Source organism: Equus asinus, chromosome 3, assembly GCF_041296235.1.
Source record: "Equus asinus isolate D_3611 breed Donkey chromosome 3, EquAss-T2T_v2, whole genome shotgun sequence".
NCBI classification, from domain to species: Eukaryota; Metazoa; Chordata; class Mammalia; order Perissodactyla; family Equidae; genus Equus; species Equus asinus.
The window spans coordinates 60669538-60687373 of record NC_091792.1 but is presented as its reverse complement, the minus strand read 5'-3'; the positions used below and the strand labels follow the sequence as shown (position 1 = coordinate 60687373).

Below are 17836 nucleotides of genomic sequence, written 5' to 3'. Positions count from 1 at the left end.
CGGCTCCGGGAGGGCTGGGTTTGCACCTCTGGACTGGCGCAGGGCAAGCGGAAGAAAACAAAAGCCCGCCCCCATTAGGAGCACCAATCCCACTCGCCTGCCTCTTTCTCACCTTCCAATTAGCTTCTAGGGTGTGGTCGTCACGCCAGCCTCATCCCGCCACCGATTGGTCGGCGTGCTCCTGGTGCGAGCAGCTCTGGCCAATCAGCGCCCCTCAGTCCACCCCACGCGCCTCGGGGAAGCGGCGCAGGAGCCGGAGGCCCGTTTGGGTGGGCGGGAAGTGGGCGTGGCGCCGCCGCGCTGGGCCCGCCTCTGCTCCCGCCCCGCCCCGCCCACCGTGCCTACTTCGCCTAATCCTGCCGTGGGTTGGTGGGTGCCGGCTATAGGTGTCTGCGAGGTGAGCCGGAGGTCCGACAGCCCGCTGCCGCCGCCAGGATGGAGTTCGTGAAGTGCTTGGGGCACCCCGAGGAGTTCTACAACCTGCTGCGCTTCCAGATGGGGGGCCGGCGGAAGGTGATACCCAAAATGGACCAGGTGGGCCGAGCATCCTTGCATCCCAGCCGGGGTGGGGAGGCTGCGGGCAGCCGGCCTGCGGGTCTGGCCGACTGGCCCCACAATCGAGGGCGAGGGATGCGGCCAGCCTCAAGCTCCCTCCTTCCCTCGGGGCGTAGATTTCCGCCCCATCAGGTGGCCCCTTCCGCCCAGCCTGGTTCCGCTCTCCTTAACCCAACGGCGGGCCCTGCTGGACTAGATCCCCTCGGCAGGCCTCTCTTCCTCGCTCCCCACCCTGCCCCAAGTTGTCTTGCTGCTTAAAGTGTTTCTGCTCCTTCAAGGCATTGGTTTTCAGATAGTTTTGCTTCACATTTCGTTATGTCCGTGAACATTGACGTTTATCTGCTCCTAATACATGGGTTACAAAATGAGGTTATATGGGTAGATTAAGTGGGCGAGGACTTGAGAGAATTTTGTAAGTATAATGAACTATGCAAATATTGTCACTTGAATACCTTTTCTGGAATGAAGCCTTACTTATCCTTCCAGTTTTCGGTTACACCACCTCCTCCATACGCTTCTTGCACTTTCCTGCAGTCTGATCAGTCTCCTTCCTCGCTGCTCCTTCAGTTTTTATAACACATATCTACTCTTCCAGGTTCTTACTAGTTATCTCTATGTCTGTCCATCAACTATATTGTTGGCTGCTTGAAGGCCAGACCTAGTTTTGTTTATATTTTATCTGCCTCATTCCTGTACCCTTTGCTAAATGAATGCTTACAAAGGTATAACAACAAGAAAATTACTTTTAAGTTATTATTGAATGAATAGACACATTGAGCCCAATTAGTGGATTATATCAAAAGTTTAAAATTTTTTTCCTCAAGGGAAATATCACAATCAAAACTGTTCTTTGTTTAAATGTACTCTTAATTTGGTATCCTTTATTAAAACACTTCAATTTTCCATCAGAAAAAAAATTTGCCTTTGTCTCATAATTCGGAATCCTTCTCATCCTTCAGTGTCTAGCTTAAATGAGTGCCACCTCTCTTGACCGTTCCACAGACCTTTATTTGGTGCTCGGCATTATACTGGCTGCAGCATGGCAGCATGGCAGTATAAACAAATAAGACACTCAGAGAGCTCACCATCTTGTCAGGTCAATAAAACGTTATAAGACTGTTTGTAGAAAATTTAGGAAGGCACTATAAGGAGATGCCTTTTCATGTTTCCTATGAACCATTGTCTCAAGCTTATGTCAGTCCCATAGCCTTGTATTGTGGTTATTTGTGAATTGGTTTTACATTTCCAGAGTCCCTTTCAGATTTAAGGTTCTATATTTGATTCTGGATTTTAAGTTATTTGAAAATAGGAATCTTATTGGATGTACCTTTAGTGAATTAATGAACAACAGTTGGGTGCACTGCTCTCAAAAAAACCTCTGGCTTTTTAAACAAGATAAACTTAAGTAAATAGGGCAGAATATAATAAATGCCATAAGGAAATTCACAGAAGGGAAAAATCATTTCTGGCTGAGATAAGGGATTAATCTTCTCAGGGATGCCTGAAGGAAAAACAGCTTTACATTGCTCCTGTTCCTCGCTCAGTAGATATTTGTTTAATTAGAGATTCTTACTGAGAGTTCTCACCTAGAGCTTTCCTGAAAGTCTTGCAAATATTTAGATTATTATACATTTGTGTGTTTTGGGGGGAGGAGAATGGTGTCCACTGTTATCAGATTTGTCAAGGGATCTGGGGCCTAAAACAGATATATAGTCACTGCTTTACAATGCTTTTTGTTCAGTCTCCTGAACACCTCCTGTGACAGGTAATTCAATACCTCTGGAGACTGCCCCCTCCATTTCCAGGTAGTTCTGGTTTTTAGGAAGTGTTACCATGTAATGAGCTGAACTTACACTCTTTCTTCTCCCTCTGGAGCTAGAATATAATCCTTGTTTTGTAACACAGCACTTGAAGTATTTTGCGAGAACTCTCATATTCTTTCTAAGAATTCTTATATCTGAGCCAAATGTTCTGTGCTTTTCCTTTAGTTATTCGTTATATTTCACTCTTTCCAGATTATTTACCAACCTGGGCTCTCTCCCTTTAAAGTCTCGTGTCCAAAATTGAACAGTACTTTAGGTGGGGTCTGGTCATTTCAGAACTTTAAATTCCTTTCTTATGGATGCTGTATTTCTTTAATTATAAAGTATTTCAAGGAAATAGAAAAATACTGAAAATACTGTAACAAATCATTTTGTGTCTATTTCTAAGATTAAATTTAAAGTTTTGCTATATTTGCTTCATTTTTTTTTTTTCTTAAGAAATGTCCAGATACAACTAAAATCCTTTTCCCCATCTCACCCCCGCCCCCCCACCAGTGTTCATTGACTTTTTTAGGCAGTCTCCTCATGCCGTGGGCTTAAATTGTGCTCAGTCCAGATCCCCAGTGGCACTTGTTCAGGACCTATTCCTCCACCTGGATGCCCTGCCGAAAGACTTTTTACACCTGGATCCTTCCCTTTTACATAAAGGGTGTCACCATAATGGCTAACATTCATTGAGGTTTACTATGTGCCCAGCACTATTTTCAACACTTCCTTACATCTATTATTTAAACCTTCCAGTAACCCCATGAGGAAGCTACTATTATTTTTCCTGTTTTATACGTGAAGAAACAGAGGCCCAGAGGGATTCATTAATTGCCAGAGGTCCAACAACTATTCAGTGGCGGAGCCTGTCTTTGACCTTGGCAGTCCGACTCCAGAACTCACTCTTGACCCCACCATCTGCTCATCATTGAGGTGGACCACAGAGACACGTTAAGCACAGGATTGTCCAGATTGGGCTAAAAGTTGGTCACACTTGTGTGTGATGAACACAGAGTGGAAAAGGCCTGCCGTAAACACGTTCACAGGCCCATGGAGAACAGGTGTACAAAAGTAAGATCACCTGGGAAGTGTCAAGTACTCTGAAGTACATTTTGTTTTCCGGAAATTTTAGTGAAGTAACAATGTTTTGGAGTGGAAAGTTTTCAGAAAACACAGGAAAAGTGCGTTGTAAGGTGTCAGCCTTGAAGAGGTTAGGTTTAGATTAGTGGGGAGGATCCTCAGTGGAAAAAGCCAGCATGAGCCAAGACATATAGGTACACACAGTGTGTGGAAAGATAAGGACACCAGCCTGGCTGGGGCTGAAGCATGTGAGCTACAAGTGCAAAGTTCAGTAAGTGAGTGTGCGAGTCCAGAAGCAGAGCTGCAGCCAGGACAGCAGGTAGCGGTTAAAGGGCGAACTAGGACGTGATGAAACCAGCTAGTATGGTTTTAGACCACTAATTTGGCAGGTGAGTGAGATTAGGAGGAGATTGTATTATGAGTTAGAGTAGTCTAATTAATAGTGATACTGTTAATCATAATCTAATAATAATAATAATAGCATTTATTAAGTTGTTATGTTTGCCGGGCACTGTGCTAAGCTCTTTAAGTCTCTTATCTCAGGTAGCTTTCATTGAGTACCAAACCACTCCAAAACTGAGTGACATAGTTCTGGAGATTGGTTGCACAACATTGTGAGTGTACTTAACACTACTGAACTGCACACTTAAAAATGGTTAACATGGGGGGGCCGGCCTGGTGGCACAGCAGTTAAGTTCGCACATTCTGCTTTGGCGGCCCGGGGTCCGCTGGTTCGGATCCCGAGTGCATACATGGCACCGCTTGGTAAACCATGCTGTGGCAGGCGTCCCACATATAAAATAGAGGAAGATGGGCACGGATGTTAGCTCAGGGCCAGTCTTCCTCAGCAAAAAGAGGAGGATTGGCAGCAGATGTTAGCTCAGGGCTAATCTTCCTCAAAAAAAAAAATTGTTAACGTGGTAAATTTTATGTATATTTTACCACAATTAAAAAAAATCAAACTTAGTGACTTAAGATAACAACTGTTACTTAGTTCACAATTCTCTGGGAAAGCTGGGGAGTTCTGGTCTGGACGAGCGTGGTCAATTTCTACTGGGCTTGCTCAGCCAGCCAGTCAGCTTGTGGCTTGACAGTCTGATGGTTAGCAGGCTGTAGGCTGGAGTGTCAAGGGCAGACTGGGCCATATGGATCTCATCATCCAGCAGGCAAGCCCCCAGACTCTTCACGTGGCAAGTGGAAGAATGCACACTCCATGTGCGTGCACTTTCCAAGCCTCTGCTTGAGTCACATTTGCTACTGTCTTGTTAGCCAAAAACTCATAAGAGGAACCCAGATTCAAGAGGTGGAAAAAGACCCCATCTCCGATGGAAAAAGCCACAAACTTTTGTGGCCATTTTGTAACTTACCACCCTTAGTCAGTGTTGACAACAACGCTGAAGAGATAAGTACTGTTATTGCTGCTGTTTTACAGATTAGGAAATGGTGGCATAAAGTAACTACATAACTCTTGAAGGGTCACACAACTGCCAAGTGGTGGTTCCAGGATGCCAACCCAGGCTTGTCTGAAGACCTCCATGCTTCCAGTTTGGGGGCCACCTGGGATAAGGAGCAGAGGCTTTAGCCCCAGACAGCTGACCAGATCCCAGGCTGTCACATGTGCTCCCAGCACATCACAGGCACTCTACAATTCCTAGTTTCTTTCTTCCCTTCCCAATTCTGCATGTATTAGCTTCCTTCCAACCAATTAACCAACCAACCTCCCTCCCTCCCTTCCTTTCTTCCCTCCTTCCTTCCTTTCTTCCTCTCTTCCTTCTTTCCCCTTCCTTCGATTAACAAATATGTGACCAACAATTGCATGCCAGTTATTGTTCCAGGTGCTGGAGATACAACAGTGAACAAGATAGGTGAACATCTTGCTTTTATAACGCTTACATTCTAGAGGAAGAGAGAGAGAATTTTTAAAAAGCAAATATACAGTATTTCAGGTGGAAATAAGTACTACAAAGAAAAATAATAGCAGGGCAAAGGATCTGCGTGTCTGAAGTCAGGGCACACAATTTATAGGGTTGTGATTTGGGTTCAGAGACTTGGCTTCTCTGAGTCTCATTTTTCTCTCTATAAAATGAGACTATTGGAGAAAATAGTAGCGTTGGTTACCCCTGGAGAGGAGACTAGGTGGGCTTGGTAAGGGGGTAGGAGAAAGACTTTTCACGGTATAATCTTTTGAATGTTTTTAAAAGTGAGACTTGGGCTAGTCCCTCTTCTAGCTCTGAGATTGATGAACAATACAGTATAATATTATTTGTGGTGTTAGTTGCAGTTTTTCTGAGCCCTTTTTAACCCCCCCACCCAAGCCATTTTTGAAAAATAGTTGAGTGTACTTCTAATTAGAGGAAACATGGGAGAAATATTTTCCTTCACTTAACGTCATCTTAAGTTAAGTAAAGCTGGAAAAAAATTTACCTTAGGTATTGAGGGCTAATTATTTCTATCACAGAAGGATTTGGCTGTAAGAACTCAGGATTCAGTGGAATTGATTTATACTGAATTTTTAGGAGCATATAAGTAAATCTAGGGGCCTACTGCCACCTGCAAGTTGTGTGACATCACTCAGAGGGCACACAATGGAAAAAGCAGGTGTTTTGTGATCAGGCCCATCTGACTCCTAGCAAGTCTAAATCGTGTTATTTAGACTAATATCTGAAGTCTGTTTCTAAATCCTGACTGTTAGCTGAGTAAGTTTTGGTAGCTTAACCCCCGAGCGACAGTTTCTTCATCTGTACAATAGAGATGCTGGATCACAATCCCTTAACCACGATTTCCCAACTCCAAAATGGTCTGAAAACGAAGAGTTTTTTCATAAGTCTGACTCAAAATTTGGCCAGCAAACCTGACCTGAATTCAAGTGATCCCGCTTAGTATAAATATTCAATGTTTTGTTGAAGAAGCGTTAATAGTCAATTATGGGGTGCTACTCTACCATGACTGGGGCTGTATATGCATTTTATTGCCTGTTTTCTAAAATTCTGAATTCATGAAGATTTCAGGTGGATTGTAGGTCTCTAAGACCTTCCTCAAAGGGCTTTTTAGGGATTAAAGGTAATGATTGTGCTGTGGTTGGCCTGTAGTAGCTGCCCAGTAAATGGTAGCTATTAATTTGGTTGTTACATAAATTCAGTTCTCAAGTTTTTGGGGTCCCCCCAATTCTGAGGGAACCTGTGTTACTTCACGTCTCCGTGGAAGGCTGTGGGGAGGCTCGGTGGCTGTTCACCGTGGAACTGTCTCAGCTTGAGGCCGGAGCACCAGTCTGATGAATTCAGTCTTGTCCTTGCAGCCACTGCACGCTCTTGCCTTAACGCCCTTTCTCCCTGTTTTCTCTTGCTGGAGAGTTCTGGGGAGTGCGCTCACTCTCAGACAGCCGTGGAAAACATCGGCAGGCTCCAGGGACAGGCGCAGGAGGGCTGGCTTTTTGTTCCCCCTAGCTCATGGGAATCGAGCAGTGGAAATTTTTATAGTGAGTAGTGTTTTCCATAATGTATTTAATAGTTATACCTTCCTGTATCTTCTTGCTAGTTTGAGGAAATTATTGTTACAGTGTGGGGTACTGAAAACAAATAGGTGACTGGAGAAAGAATGATGGAGGAAGGAGAGAGGGACGTGATTTACTGACCTTGGAGAGGAGGGTAGCGTTCTTTAAGATGGTTGCTCTTCAAAACCAGTGCAGCTGCACCTTTGCATTTATTGAAACTCATGATTAGACATCAGCCCCCGAACCATTACTAGTTGTAGCTGAGGATTAAAACATGTGGCAGCCCAGTGAGAGGAACCACTGTGGCCTGATAACACCAGTGAGTGTGAGGAGCTGCCGCGGGGCTCAGCAAATGGCCACTATCCTGTTTCTTTTATTTTACTGTGAAGTCTTACCTCTCCACATTTTGAGAAGGAAGGAGTTGGTGAATAATTTTTGAATACACTATGAATGTATTCCTCTATTCATCAAAGCTTCACTGAGTATTTTTATATGCCAGACACTGTACTAAATGATTTTACTAATATATGGTGCTCAGTAAATATTATTTTATTTTTTTGCTTGAGGATCATTGCCCCTGAGCTACTAACATCTGTACCACTCTTCCTCTATTTTGTATGTGGAACACTGCCACAGCATGGCTTGATGAGCCGTGTGTAGGTCCGCACCTGGGATCTGAACCCATGACCCAGGACGCTGAATGCAGACCCAGAGCATGCAAACTTAATCACTATGCCACAGGGCCAGCCTGATATTAATTTTTACTAATAATTTTTTTATTGAATATGGCAATAAAGTCAAACTCTCACAATTATGTGATTTTTTTTTTAAAACTGTACTCTTTTGACAAAGTAATATACATCCATGGTAGCAAATATAGGAAATATACACAAGTAAAAAGAACATAATTCACCTGGACCCCACCCACTAGGGTCCAGGTCTCGATTTTAACATTCCAGAGTGACTATGGGAAATATTTTAACCACTCCCCTGTTGTTAGATATTTGAAATGTTTCCCGTTTCTCTCTTAAAAATAGAGTCGGGGAGGAGTATATGGGGACTCTCTGTACTTTCCACTCAATTTCCTGTGAATCTAAAACTGTTCTAAAATATAAAGTCTCTATAAAACAGAACCAAACCACATAAAAACAGTCAACAATTCTTTCTGATATGCTTGCATTGAAAATATGGCTTTTTTCCCCCTGGAAAAACAGTTCTTGTTTTCCTCAGGAAAGAGTAGAGTTCAGTAGCTGGTTACAACTCATTGATTTGGAGGGGGAAGATGAGAAGAAATCTTAAAAGAATAGCTAGCTTTCCAGAGGATAGTAGAGGTTTACCTAGCGTTAAAGCAAAACGAGAGCTGGACAGTAGTTAAAGCGGTAAAAACATGTTATTCAGACAAGCGACTGCAATAGGAGAAAAAGACTTCAGCAGAGAACTGGGCTGAATTCCGAAGACAACGAGGAAAAGTGGGAATTTATAGCCAAGGAACAGAGTGGAGGTGTCAGTGGATGGAAATTACTAAGAGGAAAGAAATATCTGGGGTAGGGAGGGGTTCTGGTTAAACGACCTCACGGGAGGTCCCGCTGGAGGCCAGGGCGATGGGATGGTAGGGGGTGAGGAACCGGGTCAGATAGTGAGGGTGATCAGATATGGGGATGGGGGATTCTGGCCAAACCAATTTAGGAGGGTTCTTGCTAAAATTGGCCCATGCAAAGATAGACACAGAAGTAGAGGATTCCGAGGAGCCAGGCTACAGTCTGGTCAAGGAGAGATTCTGTCATAGGGAGGAAGAGCAGGCTTCTCAAAAGAGGACTGGGTCCCGTTAGCAGCCTGGGGGCTCTGGAGAGAAGAGGACGACCCAGAGGGAGGCACGGGGTGGCGGCGGAGTTGGGAGCCGCGAGGCGGGACGGGGCGGGGCGGGGCGGGCGGTGGCCCCCACGTGTCGGGTGGCCCGGTGGGCCCGCCCCAAGCCTATTGGGGTGGAAGGAGAGGCCGCCCCGCCCCTCGGTGGGCGCCTCCCAGCTCCGCTCGGGTCTATGGAGGAAAAACCCTGCGTTGGCTCGGCGATTCCCATGGCCGCTGCCGCCTGCGGCACCAAGGCCATGTCCCTCTTCAAGCGGACCTTGGTGCTGAGTCCCGCGGCGGCGCCCAGGGGCACGGGCTCGGGCGCCACCCCGCGCGGGTGCCCCTTGCCGCCCGCCGCCTGGCCCTCCAAGGACTGGCCGCGGGGAGAGGGCGTCTGCGGCAGGCTGCGGACCCCCCCGGCCCCCGGCCGCCGGCCCCGGTCCCCCTGCTGCTCCTCCACGTCGGCCAGCTCCGCCTGTGTGCTCTGCCCGCAGGACTCGCTCAGCAGCAGCTTGAGGACTTGCTACAAGTATCTGAATCAGACCAGTCGCAGTTTCGCGGCCGTGATCCAGGCGCTGGACGGGGAAATGCGGTGAGTGGCGGAGGCAGCTCGTTTTGACTTGGGGGAGGAAAGCTTTCCCGGGGGACTGTGAGTCGTTGGAAGCTACTTTTTGACAGGGCCCCTAGCATGGCAGCCTCCGTGCTTGTGGCTTAGCCAGAAGGTGTCCCACCAGAGTGAAGGAAATGGTCGGGTTGGAACGCCCGTGTATTTACTTTAGAATGCCCTTCCTGGCGCCTCGCCATCTAATAGTGTCCCTGCAGGCCCAGCTCTGTCAGGGAAGGGCGGGGCTTGGGGTGGGGTGGTGTTTATTAACTCTTTTAGTCCTGGCAGCAGGTCGTGCATTTTTCTTGGCTTCACTTATCTACTTTTGCATTTCTAGTATATTGGGTTAATTCTTCTGAAGTTGCCTCTGTGCAGATTACATACGTGAACTTAGACCACTTGCCTTTATGTATGATAGTATTTATCCTGAGGGTTATTGTGTCTTTTTTCTTTTATTTTTTTATCTGCAAAGTATTCGTTCTGTCTAAATATTTGGTGTCTTGGTCTTTGTACAGTTGTTCTACGTTAGTTAAATGTAACTTGTTCTGGGAGGCGTAGTGACATCCAGCTGGTAGGTTTTTAATAAATAAACTATAGAAGTTCGTTGCTTCCATCTAAGAAAGGAAAACTAAGATTTTCGTTAAGTGGGCTTTGGGAATCCTTTCATGGTTCTGTAGAGTAGCGGGTGAAGAGGGTTTAGAAAATAGCCTGGCATAAATGACCTGTTACTTTAAAATAAATATTTTTGGATGTTTGTTCAAATATATTAATGGCTCTTCCTTTTTTACAGCCATGCAGTATGCATATTTTATCTGGTTCTGCGAGCTCTGGACACTCTGGAAGATGACATGACCATCAGTGTAGAGAAAAAGGTCCCACTGTTACACAACTTTCACTCGTACCTTTATGAACCTGACTGGCGCTTCACGGAGAGCAAAGAGAAGGATCGACAAGTGCTAGAGGACTTCCCAACGGTAGCAGCCTTACAAATCTCTTCTGCATATAGTTGTGTTTATAATTGATGATGTTGTTGTCAGCTGGCCCACATCCCTGTAGTGAACAGTGCCATAAGCAGTCTGAAGGCAGCATCATATAGTGTCATGGTTAAGAATTCTGGTAGCCAAGACTCTGAAGCCAGACTGCCTGGGTTGGAATCCCAGCTCTCCCACTTACTGACTGGTGCTTAGGTACGTAGTCTGTGCCTCAGTTTCTTCATCTGTAAGATGGAGATAATAATAATACCTACCTCACAGTATTGTTTTGAGGATTAAAAGAGTTAATATAGGTAAAGCTCTTGGAATGGTGTTAGCTCCTATTCTTATTACCAATATGTTTGGAAGTCCAAATCTTCCTGTGGAAAGATGCATTCAAATTCCGATGTTGTAAAGGTGGCTTCTCAGGCTAGCTTACAAAACCTGTTGCTATATAATGCAGCCTAAGTCTCTAGCACTGCTGGCTTCTTGGGTCCCCTAAGCCTGGGAGCGTGGATGTGCTGCTCACAGAGGGTCTCCGCAGTGGGGCAGGGAGCGGGCTCTGCAGCTGGGGCGAGAACTGAGAAGCGGGGTCATCCTCTCCCACCTACAGCTGTGTGATCCTGGACAAGAGCTTTAACTTCTCAATTGTAAGGTTAGAGCTGTGAGGATTAAATAAGTCCATACATATAAAGTACTTGAATGGTGCCTGGTACATACTATGTATTCTGTAAATATTAGCTATTCAGTCCATTCTGTTGGAGTTAAGTGAGTTATAATTAAAATCTTGAACTTTAGAAAATCCCACAAGTTTATGTTACACAAGTGACTAGGTCCTAGTTTTCTGGAATTTGCATGTCTTATCACACAAATAAGTGTTTCTTCCATATCTTCTAAATAAAGATTTGATTTAGCGAAGTCTCATGTTCCCTACTAGTGCAAAGAAACCCTTCTTTTTGTACATAGCTGCCAGAATTTGGGGGAAAGAAGAGTCCTTATGTGGCTCTTGCTGTTGAAATGAATCTTTATTCCTGAGTGGGGAGGTGAGGAATCCACCCATTACAATAGAAGGTTTGGGAAAGACTCCTTCGGAGCAAAGGGGTACCTCAGATTACTGAGGTCACATCTTCAGTGTCAAAGCCAAAAATACATTACAGTACAATACAAACCAAAGGAAAAAATCTCGAGAATAATTAGGCGTAGTTGACACAATGCGATACAAAAGAAGAAAGAAAGAATCTGTAAAGAATAGTTGGAGGAGGATTAAGAACTCTCACCTGGAGAAGGTACCGGTGATTTGGCTCTCACAGGGCACCTCTCACAGGGCCAGAGGATGGATTCCCTCTGACTGGAAACCCATGGACATTCGTTCAGAAGCTTTTGCAACTGCTGAAGCAGAGGAAGTGCTGCAAACAGGCTCCCTCCCATTGGTAATTGAAGTGTAGTCTCACTTTAAAAAATTAACTATGTATTCTAGCTAAAGCCTCCGAAAACAAGGACAACCTCCCAAACTACTTCCTAATTGAGTACGTTCATACCAATTAAATACTTTCTGGTCATGGGATGAATGTAATAGGTATTTTAAAAATCAAGGCAGCCCTATCTACTCAGCAAAAATGAGAGAATATGAAAATGTGTGAACGCTAAAATCATTTTGCAAGTATAGCTAGTAAGTTTGTAGACAGTATTCCAATATGGTTACAAAACCTAAGTCTCTTCCTTTATAAATACAGCATTCCAATGGAAAAACAGCACATTGTTCTGGAAAGTTTCAGTTTGAACATTAAATCCATGTTTTCCTCTTTTGGGTGGTAGTGTTAGAGAGCAGGCAGATGCTACCCTCCTGAAGGCAGACTTGCCCCTGGTGGAGTAAAGGGCAGCACAAAGCACAGGCCGCGCATCACTGTTCTGCTCCTGTTAACCTTTTATATCCTTATGAAGATGAAATACGTGAAGCTGCGTGTTTTGTGGGAGTATAATTTTAAGATCCTTGAATTGAGGTCCTTTCAGTGTGTGATTCAGCTTGAGATAGGAGTTTATGGAAGTTCTGGTGCCTTAATCTCAAGGACTGGTTTGTGTATATGCTGACCCATCCCAGCATCTCCTTGAGATGAGATGCACAATTTGAAGGGTGAAGCAGTTGCCTGGGGTTAGGTGTACAGTCAGTTTTTGCCTGGGTCCTAGGGCAGGACAGATAGCTTGGCCTCACACAAAGTGAGGCAAGGAGGGCCCCTCCGCCTGGCCCCTTACTTTAAAGGGCCCCACTCTGGGCTTCTTCACCCTCGAAAGCGTGAGGGGTTCCTGGGGCTATGGGAGTGTGCCCACCTGGAGCTTAGGTGGCTCCCCTTCTAGACCATGTCCTGGGTACCTGGAATTGCTTGCCCCTAATTCCCTGAGCCCACTTCCAGGGTCCACAGTCTGTTTCCTCAGGCCCCTCTCCTCCAGGGTGGGCCGTGCACCAGTGACAGTGTCCCTAGGCCTGAGAGCGGCCAAGGACGGCTGTTCAGAGGGTTGTGGATGAAGCAGGGCCCTGCAGGCTGAGGTGTCCTTACACATGAGTGAGAGATCCCTCCTCCCAGTGCCGGACAGCTGCAGTGGGAAGGGAAGGGTGGGTTGGCAGTGGGGATCCGCAGTCTTGGCCCTGCTGCATTTTGGAACAAAAGTCCGAGAGCCCAGGCGTTTTAAATTCACACGTGAGTCCTGCAGGTTGTTATGAAGGTGTGTTTGTCAAGGCAGGAGAAGAGTTACTAGCTTGATCGATCATTTTTAAATTTCAAGCCATTTGGTGTGTGGGCCCCCTCTTGTGCCCTTTTCCCAGGCCCCACGGAATTAGGGCTAAGCTTAGAGTGTGCTAACCAGGTGGACTCTTTCTCCACGCACAGTCGGCCTGCATTGAGGGTGACCCTGGCGCTTTATGCCTTAGTGGTCGTTAGTTGATATCATTTAGAGTCAGCTTTCTAGACCTCTCATTGTATCTTATGGATTAATTAGAGTATATCTTTTTCATCTGGTACTAGTAGAAACTAGTAGTCTTAGAGATCTACCTCTAATAACAGAGTATTTTAAATGATAATAGCAATAATAGCATATATTTATTGAGCTATGACTTAGTTATAAAATATATTTCATTATTGATTTACCATTTATATTATTTTATATTAGTGTAGTTTTAACAGGTAATCTATGTGATGTGCTGTTATCCACATTTCGTGTAGATGAGGAAACTGAGGCACAAGAGTCTTAAGGACCTTGCCTGAAATCACCTGTGAAGTTAATTGACAGAACCAAGATTCAAATCCAAAAGGTCTGACTCCAGAACCCTTGTGCTTAATCACTGCTGTACTGTACTGCCCCTTTGAAAAAATGGTTAAAAATAAAACTCCACATGTAGGTGAAGGTAGAGTGGCCCAGTGTTTTGATCATAGCAGCCCAAGGTTTAAGAGGAGATTTTTATTTACAGGTTAATGGAAGCATCACACTACCCTTGCGCCCTCCTTGGGATGTGGCCTCTCTCCCTCATCCTCGTGGACTCACCCTGGGATCCTTCCTTCATGGACTTGGGGCCACCAGAGAGTGACCCAAGGACCTAGAAATCAACTGTGGTTGTGAAACAGACTTACCCAGACGGGCAGTACAAGGCCATCCCGGCCCACTCCATTCGGCACTTACTGTTAGTCTAGGGAACATGGGCGCTGAGTGTGGAGCGAGTCAGCAGTGCTCTCCCTCCTCCCTTGGGTTTCTGGGAAAACACAGAACTCTTCGTTGTCGCTCTTCCCCAGCTATTTTTTTCATTTTTTGAATTATATAATTATGTAATAAGTGCCAAAGAGTTGTTGCCAGGGATGGTTCATATTCAGCAGTGAAGTGTTTACTTTGGAGTGTTTGTTTTTAAGAGTCTAAGCTGCTCCTCCTCCCCCGCCTCTCTGGCCTTTCCTTTCTTATAAATAGAACTGACCCGGCCAGGGATCTGTGGAAAGAGCGGGATCCCAGGGAGACTCAGGGATTCAGGTAACCTTCGGGAGAGTCGCTCTCTTGGTAACTATAGGTGTTACCTTTTGGCTTTATGTTGGAACAGCTGTTCTGGAAAGGTTGGATTGATTTTATGGGTTTAACAGTCGATACTCCTCGGAGTAATCCTAAACTAGTTAGGCTTCTGAATCCCATCAGTGCCCTGCAGCCAGCTGCTTTTCCCTCAGGTCCTCAAATTTAGGTGTTTCCTGAGGAAGTTTTTCTCACCTTTCTGTCAACACAGACCAAGTATCTCTCACACTTCTGGTGTTTAAGGAAGTCTGCTCACTGTGTTCAGTATCGTGCGTTGGCTCTTAATATTTTGTAGCATTTTATTTAAGAAGTTCCATGGTGTTTTTGTATTGTATTTTGATCATCTATAAACACTTCTTTGAACTTCAATAACATATTTGTGCAGTAGCAATGAATTTTAAAAACATCAGTATTACTGTTTTGCATTGGAGCTTGGGCTCTGAAGAAAAATGTTGGGTACTATGCTTCAAATTGAGCTAAGTTGAGTTGTTGAAGGAATTGAAAAGTGTAGCCTTATCGTGGGGGAGACGCTATAACTTAGGTGCTATAAATTTGGGGACTGATGATAGAAAATGGTTGGCTGATCTCCTCGATAGAATATAAATTACTTTACGTGAGTTTCTGGTCGTTCCCGGCTGTGTATCCCCGGTGCCCAGACAGCACTTGTTCCGTAGGACGTGCTCGATGATGTTTGCACGCGGGAATCTTCCCTGTCATGAGGTCTATCTGAAATGAGGCCTTTCCTAAAATTCTTACCATTAAATGCCCAGTTGTATGTGAAAGCATCTCATTTATTATGCATTGGCAAGATGAGTGTATAGTAAGACATTGAATCTTCTTTTGAATCTAGGAACTTTACCATTTTTAGACCCTTCTATTTAAATATTTATAAAGTTTGCTGAGTTTAGTATTTAAAATGTAGACAACTGTGATAACCTAGATGTTAGGCTTATAGATGAATCATTGGGAGTCTTGATGAGTTCTGCTATGCTTTGCTTTATGATCCATAGGTACCATGTTGGTTCCCAGTGTAAATACATATTTCATACTTTGTCTTTTTATGATCTCCATTTCAGATCTCCCTCGAGTTTCGAAATCTGGCTGAGAAATACCAAACAGTGATTGTTGATATTTGCCGGAAAATGGGATATGGGATGGCGGAGTTTTTGGATAAGCACGTGACATCTGAACGGGAGTGGGACAAGGTTAGTGTCCGTAAAGCATTGTCGGTGTGTGGTGCCTAAGACAGGGCTGGCAGGACTCATCGCGAAGTTCAGAACAAGGGCAAAGGTGTCCACCAGTTCTGGGTTTTCTGGTTTTACAACCCGTCTATTTAGCTTGAATGTCTCATCGTAAACACTTAATAGGGGCTTCTAGTTTAATACTTGAAATAACCCAGGCCCTGGAGAGTTTACCGTTAAGTTAGGCTGAAGTAGATATAACTTGTCCCAGAGGTACAGTCATTAAGCTTATAAAAGTGTCTTCGACTTGCTGTGAAATTTTAGGTAAGTGGCCAAGTTACTTTATGTTATATAGAGATATCAGTAATTTTCAAATCTTAAAAACGTGTTTTTTGTTATTTTTTTCCTTTCCATTACCGAGTATGTGTGTATGTCTAGGTACCTTAGGATCTGAGTCATTTCCAGTTCCATCTTAACACAAGATTGCTTTTGAACTCAGTGTAGCTTGGCCCCATTTACTTAGGAGAAATAATTATCAGTTACCCTGTTAAATTATATTATGCATCTGTTTCCTTAGAAATAGGAAAGGTTCGTGAGAATCCAGAGGTGTTAACTTTGGATCATAGGTGTGTTATGCTGAGGAGTGAGTGCCTCTCTAATACCTTACTTCTTCCTTTCCCAGCATCTCCTTAAGAAATAGGACAACAAGAGATGTTCCAAGTTTCGTGACACCCCTCTCCTGATTCGTATGCTGGTTATAAATGAATACATGTGGGGATGAGCTGTGGGATACCCCACATGGGTGAGGCTGTCTTCCTGAGGAGACAGAGTAGCTAGAAAGGGCTATGAGAGCAGGTGATGTGGCAAATAAAATTTAATGACCTTTATTTGGTCAGAGGTTATTCCTGACCTGCAGCCGCGTAGGATAGTGGTAGGAGTATGGGCCTGGAAGAGAGTGCTTGTCTAGACAGAGTAACCTAATCGACTATGAGGACTAAACTGAACATCAAAATGCAAGATAGGGGCGAAGGGTCTTGCCCATTTTCCATTGGAATGGGTTTATGAGACTAATTCATCACCCCAATGGAAGCGGAGACATAAAACATCTAAATTGTGTACATATTTTGTATCTTTAATACTGTTTAGGTTAGGATCTCACAAGAGACACTGCTGCATATTCACTGAGTGAGAGTAGATCCAAAGTTTAGCCTCTTAATCCTTCAAGCCTCAAAACTCAATGGCAGCATCTTTGGAGCTACTGGTTTATGCTCCCCAGTGAGCATGCGTGTGACTGCTGCTGGAATATCAGTTTATGAATTTAAACTTCAAGTGAAACTCCTCCTGCCCAAGACCAGCCCTGGTTATCTCATAGTAACTCCTTTCCTGCTGTGCAGATCTGTTCAGGAAGCTTAATTACGGGTTGTTGAACAGAAGTTCTGATCAGATAAAATAGAATATTTTTAAAGATATTTTTTTCCTTCAACTTTGGAGGAAGATAAATACTTCCATTCTAGGAGTATTTCTACCCGAAGAACTGTTATCTTAAAATAAAAATAGACTTTTCTTTGGACAGCACTGTGATGTACTAATGTTTTTAAATTTCAATTAATTCTTTTTAAATTTCTTGTAGTTGTCCAAGGCTCATTTCTCTCTGTCTAATTTCAGCACATCTTTACTCCTTCCAGATTCTTCCTCTCCTGGAACATAGTTCAAGTGCTTTCTCTTTGCCATCTCATTGTGCCCCTTGATTAGTCTCTGGCTTTGTATTGCTTTTAACTAGAGATACTCTTTGCTTTGTGGTCTTTGCTAACTCTGCTCCAGAGCGTACCTTCTTTAATGACTCTTCATTCTTAGATTGCCCATTGGGCCTTCATTTTATAAGTATTCCATTAAGTTGTCTTCATATACTCTTTTCAGGGGAGGGCAGCTTTGACAAATCACTTTTATGGGAAAAAAAATCTTTTCTTTTTTTTCCGGTGAGGAAGATTCACCCTGAGCTAACATCTGTTGCCAATCTTCCTCTTTTTGTGCTTGAGAAAGATTCGCCCTGAGCTAACATCTGTGCCAGTCTTCCTCTATTTTGTTTGTGGGATGCCTCCACAGCATGGCTGATGAGTGGAGTAGGTCCGCACCCAGGATCCAAACCTGTGAACCCTGGCCACTCCCAAGTGGAGTGCATGGAACTTGAACCGTTGAGCCACGGGGCCGGCCCCTGGAAAAAAATTCCTTGGCAATTAAGAATTATGTTTACTAAGGTC

General features: G+C 44.4%; 1 protein-coding gene across 2 annotated transcripts in view; it reads left to right on the top strand.

Annotated features, from left to right (window-relative positions):
* Window positions 1-243: 243 nt before the first annotated feature.
* Window positions 244-17836, top strand: part of FDFT1 (farnesyl-diphosphate farnesyltransferase 1) — a 37993-nt gene continuing 20400 nt past the window's right edge. Inside the window, exons 1-4 of one of the 2 annotated variants that reach the window (XM_014827842.3) lie at window positions 244-534; window positions 9276-9373; window positions 10176-10359; window positions 15474-15602. In XM_014827842.3, coding sequence (XP_014683328.1) covers window positions 436-534; window positions 9276-9373; window positions 10176-10359; window positions 15474-15602 — 510 coding nt within the window. In that variant the 5' untranslated portion in view covers window positions 244-435. Of the gene's footprint in view, window positions 535-8921; window positions 9374-10175; window positions 10360-15473; window positions 15603-17836 lie in introns of those variants that run through there. The other variant, XM_070505077.1, reaches the window with a different exon arrangement.